This window comes from Sander vitreus, chromosome 1, assembly GCF_031162955.1.
Source record: "Sander vitreus isolate 19-12246 chromosome 1, sanVit1, whole genome shotgun sequence".
Taxonomy (NCBI): domain Eukaryota; kingdom Metazoa; phylum Chordata; class Actinopteri; order Perciformes; family Percidae; genus Sander; species Sander vitreus.
The window spans coordinates 9,165,240-9,170,742 of record NC_135855.1 but is presented as its reverse complement, the minus strand read 5'-3'; the positions used below and the strand labels follow the sequence as shown (position 1 = coordinate 9,170,742).

At 41.1% G+C, this 5,503-nt stretch overlaps 1 protein-coding gene across 2 annotated transcripts; it reads right to left on the bottom strand.

Moving 5' to 3' along the window:
• Nucleotides 1-610: 610 nt before the first annotated feature.
• Nucleotides 611-5,503, bottom strand: LOC144525410 (major intrinsically disordered Notch2-binding receptor 1-like). Of its 2 annotated transcripts, XM_078262240.1 has the most exons (3): nt 5,388-5,503; nt 3,496-3,587; nt 611-2,285 (listed from the first exon to the last, which is right to left on the bottom strand). In XM_078262240.1, the coding sequence occupies exon 3, from the start codon at nt 2,222-2,224 to the stop codon at nt 1,325-1,327; it is 900 nt and encodes a 299-aa protein (XP_078118366.1). In that variant the 5' UTR covers nt 2,225-2,285; nt 3,496-3,587; nt 5,388-5,503; the 3' UTR covers nt 611-1,324. The 2 variants fall into 2 exon arrangements, with proteins under 2 accessions (XP_078118366.1, XP_078118457.1); XM_078262331.1 differs by lacking the exon at nt 3,496-3,587.

Sequence of the window (5,503 nt, the reverse complement as noted above, 5' to 3'; positions counted from 1 at the left end):
TCGATTATCTATTCAAAAAATGTTCTATGCAAAATGTAAAATGTTCTATTCTATATACTAAAAAGATAGAAAATACATATTTGTGTGTGCTGTAAAGTGGTTAGAAAAAATGAAATCGGAATCGGCTAAAATCGGTATCGGCAGGTCAAACAAACAAAAAAAAATAATAATCGCAATCGGCCTAGAAAATTGTAATCGGTGCATCTCTAATTACTACAACTAACATCACTACTTTTTTAGTGGTTTATAAGCAACTTGTTTCTTGCACATGTCCCGTAAATAAGAATACAGACGTCTGACAGCTGGATTAGCTGTCTACATGAACCTCCCAGCTGAGGTCCTATTACGTTAACGTTAAGCCATTAGTTAAGAAACAAGAACGAGCTAATTAATGACAACAGAAGCATTTTGACTTGGTCGATGTCAATTATAAATTCATGTTAAAACAGTACTACTAACGTTACTCAATCTTTCTACCGTAAAGTTAGCTCCGTGCCTAAGATATGACAATGCCTTGGGGTTGACTTCTGGTGCTGGTGTATAAAAATGACAAATAAAGGAATCTTGAATCTTGTGTTACTCACTCCCGCTAACTTTATTGATCATCAGAAGTGACGTGACAAAAGCATTTCGTTTTTACATGCGCATAGGCATGAGAAGGGTGAGATTTGCAAACGCTGGCCAACACATTTATAAAAAATACATATTTGAATAGTAATTTCAGCATTTGATTAGTGTCAATTGTTATGTGATACTCTTCGAATTACATTCAACATTATGTAACCATAAAGTAATATGATCTCGATACTAAGCTCACAGGCTTCCTCTGTAAAAATTGCCACGCACCCCCAGTGGGCGCTATGGAGCCCGCTGGCCACACCCGAGCTTAGTCACTGCAGAACTTTGCGAATTTCGCCAGGTCTGACGTGTGCAAAGTTTTCGAGCATCTCAAGCCCTTCAAAAATGTGATTGCGCAGCAGAAAAATAAAAACTTACAAGAACAATAGGTTCCTTGCACAAAAATGTAGTATAAACAAAAACTCTTTAATTTTGCTTTCCAACTTTTCTTCCCCCCTCCTCTCACTCTCAAGCACACACACACCCACTCACACTCATATTGCCTGCACCGGCTGAGTTCGTCTCTGTGCTCAGTCCGGTTCTAGTGGTTGATTAACGCATATTTTTGCTGATTGGCTCTCAACGGGCCTGATGGGTGGTGTCATGAGTCCATGAATGAAGGCAAATGTCTGTGATTACTTCACATTTTAATTGTGATATTTTGTGAGTAAACTCTGAATCTTCAACGTAACCAGTTTCACCTGTTTCAAATGATTTTAACGGGCACTGTACTAGTAAAAATAAAAACACAAACCTGTGGTGAGAAGGACACAAAGTTGTGGAAGTCCTCCTTAAATATGTTCCTCTTTTGGATGCAAGAGTGAACAGAGAAGGTCTCTGGATGGCTGATGGGCTGCAGGGACTCCTGGTCGGTGTTGGACTCGCTGTCAATGTCCATGGGAAAGTAGGTGCTCTGCATTTCACAGGGTGGAGAGTGTGGACTACCGCTGGAGTACTGGGGCAGATGGTGCAGCTTGTCCAGAGAGCCTGCTGTACATTTCAGGTCCTTGCTGACGCCCATAAGAAAGTTAGGGTCCGAGGTTGGAATAAACTTCTGGCAGTTGTTGCACTCAGATGTTTTAGGACAGGGAGGAGTGCTCTGAGCTGCAGGGTGCTGCTTGCGGTGATGATGGTGGTGGTGGTGGTGATGATGACGATGTTCATCCCTGGGGTGATCCATATGCTCATAACTAAGCCCTCTTTCACAGTCCTGAAATGTATGGTCATTACTGTTGGAACTGCACAGCTCCACCGACTGGTTCTTGTGGAACTTGGCTCTATGCACTATGGGGAGCTTGTCTTTGGCTATGCCTCCATTCATCTGGATCAAGTTGAACATGGTGACAATGTCTGCTGCCACCATGAGCTTCTTGGATTGCGGGTCCTCCATGGAGCAGCGCATCTTGTCCTTGAAGAGGGTGGCTGGAAAGGCTGGATCCAGGCATGCTGTGTAAAAGAGCAGGCTGCGGAGCTTGACCAGTTGCACTAGGTCGAAGCGAGTGCACAGGGACTTGCACAGGTCCTGGTAGGAAATTATGTTGTTCTTGGCGTCCAGCTCATCCAGGATGCGAACCATGAACATAGAGTACTCAGGGAGGGGTTCCATGGCTGCTGGGAGGCAGGAATAGGCCTACAGAAGAGGTCCTACCTTGGGAGAAGCTTGGCACCTGGAAATCACATATCTAAATGTTTATTCAATACTTGGCTTGCGTTGGGTTATTTTGCCCCAACAGTAGACAAATAAAGCATTACAAAATCAGAAATGCTCACTTACAAAGTCAAATTCAAAATTATACATAGTTTGCTGATTTTATTACACATAGTCAAGACCTTGCACAAAAAGACCCCAGGTGGTGGTCAAGCTCCTACCCTTTTAAATGTGGCCAATGGCATTAATTCACAATTAAAAGTGTGTTGTAATGCCCAACTGCATTTTCAGTTATAATTCTGCAAGACCGCACAAGCCCCTGCCTCTCACAGCCACCACTGTTAACACTAGGAGTGTGCAAAAAAAATCGATTCACATTCGTATCGCGATTCAAGCTCTACCGATTCAAAATTGATTCATAGAATTCCAAAAATCGATATTTATTTATTTTTATTATTATTTTTTTATTTATTTATTTTTTTCATTTTGTAATGGCATCTATACTATTGTCCTGAAATGAGTTTAGCTGCTTGCAATTCCCATAGATGGCGCTATGACGAATTCACACTGACGCCTGGGCACAAGAACGAGTGCAGTAGAAGTAGTTTAGTCGGTGCAAACAATGGCAAACCTCACAGAAAGAATTATTCAACCTGCTCCATCCTCATTGAAGGCGAGAGTTTGGGCACATTTTGGTTTTTATAACTTCAAGGGGAAGACGGAACTTGATAGGAATCATGCTATATGCAGGCTTTACAAAGCGAAAGTTAAGTATTTTGGAAACACCTCAAACTTGAGAACTTACATGGTACACCATCACCCAGAGATTGACATTAAAGAAGTGGACAAACAACAACCTAAAGTACCTAACATGCCAGTCAACCAATGCACTCTTTCAATGCTCTAAACTCCCACCGAACGAAAAGCTCTTTTTAGTTAAAAATTTTATTTTTATTTTATATTTTTGTATGAAGACATATAAAGTAATATCAAACTACATTTAATTTGTTGTTTTTTTCTTTTAAATTGTATGTCTACTGCAATCACATGGGAAGAGTAACTACATTTACATACTGTGAATCGTTTTTGAATCGAGAAATCGTTTTTGAATCAAAAATCGATTTTGAATCGAATCGGGAGCCTAAAAATCAATATTTTCAGAATCGTGCACCCCTAGTTAACACATTCAAATCGAGAGCCCTGCAGAGCAGCATCCATGTTTTCCTGACCTGTCTTAGTTGGTGACATCCAGCCAGGTAATGATAGTGTTTGCTCTCAGGAACAGAGCAGAGAGGCACTTCTGAAACACGCTGTCGCACATCTGGTGGAATCACAAGCATTGCTTAGATCTGTAATTAGCTCTGATGGCCATGTCACAGCCGGAACACAGTGAATCTATGGTTTATTAGACCACAATAGTAGAGTAGGGTTGAGCGATTTTATTTAGCTAATTTAATGGTCTGCCTCAGAAGTGTGGAGCCAGCGTATTTTTACATCTTACTCTGTGAATTAAAGCTATAGTGCGTAGTTTCTGTCTCCCGATGAGGAATTCTAAGTAATGACAACAAAACTGTCTGCACATCCACATGATACAAGCCTTCTGTGATCACACACCACCCCCACCCCTCCTCAACGCAGTTGCCAATAGCCAAGGAGCACACGGAGGATTAAAAAAACATGGACTCTTCAGAAGAGGTAATTATCTTCGCCCGATTTTCTGCGCAGGAAAGTCACCGGACAACACAATTTTCTAAACATAGCCATACTGAGAAATACAGAGAGAATGTGGTGGAGCTGATAGTCTTAATTAGCATTGTATCAACTCATTTGGCAATGGCTTGAATGTAACAGACGTTTATTAATATAAAAACGTTACGCACTAAAGCTTTAAGGATTTATTTTGACCAAACCAGAGTTGGTGTGAGGCCCGCTCCCTCTCAGTAGCTGTGTACTCTCTGTTCCTGTCTTGTCTGTCTAGGAGTGGAGATGCATGTCATCAGCCATAATCAACCTCCGCTTCATATACCCGGTTCTTCCTTAACTCAGCGTCAGATTGTTGACAGTACTTAACAATATCAGTTAGTTACGTTTCAGCCACTCTGTTCGTCTGTTTTGCTAGTGCCATAGTCAGGAGATAATGTATGTAATCTGAGACGGATTATATCTGGATTTGTTCATTAGCTAGGCCTATGTGTGAAATCTGTAAAGCTGAACAGACTCACAGTAGTAAAACAGATTTTATTCTAATCAACTTTTCCTCCAACTGATACAAGCAATAGAACTTTCCATCACCAAAAACCTTATGAATTTTAAATCTGAGGTCTTCGTCAGTCCTTTTGCACAATGTTAAAAATGTAATTCGGCATAAAGCTAAGTTAAGTAAGCAACTGTTATTCGCAGAGGTTCGAACCTCTGTGAATAACAGCTTGGTGGTGTGTTCTTAGCACAGGTCCTCTCTTTTATAAAGCTCACTGCAGCCAATCATTACTACAGAGCTCATCTGGTCTAAGGTTGAAGTTAATGAAGTATGAACCAGTTAAAGAAAAGGCTGTTTGTGGTGCCAAAGCTAGAGAGGCAAACAAGAGATCCACTTGTGTGAAAATAACTTTTTAAGAAACGACATAGGCCTACTGACAAAAATGGGATATAAGTGTAAGTAAAAACATGTAACGTTTGCCTATAAATAATTGTAACGTTAGGCCTCGTTAAATATGATAATAAAAAGGTCTTAAAAAGTCACCTTTTTTCACTTGAACCGGTGCCCCAGACGTCTATGCACATAGCTAGTCAAAACGAGGACTATTATCGACGTCAAACCTAGCAGAAATGTATCCTGCTCCTTGTAACCAGTTTTCATTGAGTCCACCTGCATTTCGACAGTAAAAGCAGCTGTAGGCTGCAGAGCAGGTGCGTACACAGAAAGATTTCAGCCTTATTTCAGTTATATTAGCTGGCCGGATTCGCTCTGGCTCTCGACACAAGCACCTATAATCAGAGTTTACAGAGACGAACTTGAACCTATCCAAGCATCAGTATAGAAAAATCTAAAATAAACAAAACGCACAGTCCAGCTAACATGCACCCGCACAGGTAAATAATGATCAAATAGTATTTTGCCTACTGGCTCGGTTGGTTTTGATGTTAACCACAGATCCTTCCGCCTGAGCTCCTTAGTCACCGCAAGCTGTCTGTCTCAATTGTCCGACGTTTTCCCCTCCCTTCTGTGATGCTGTGGTA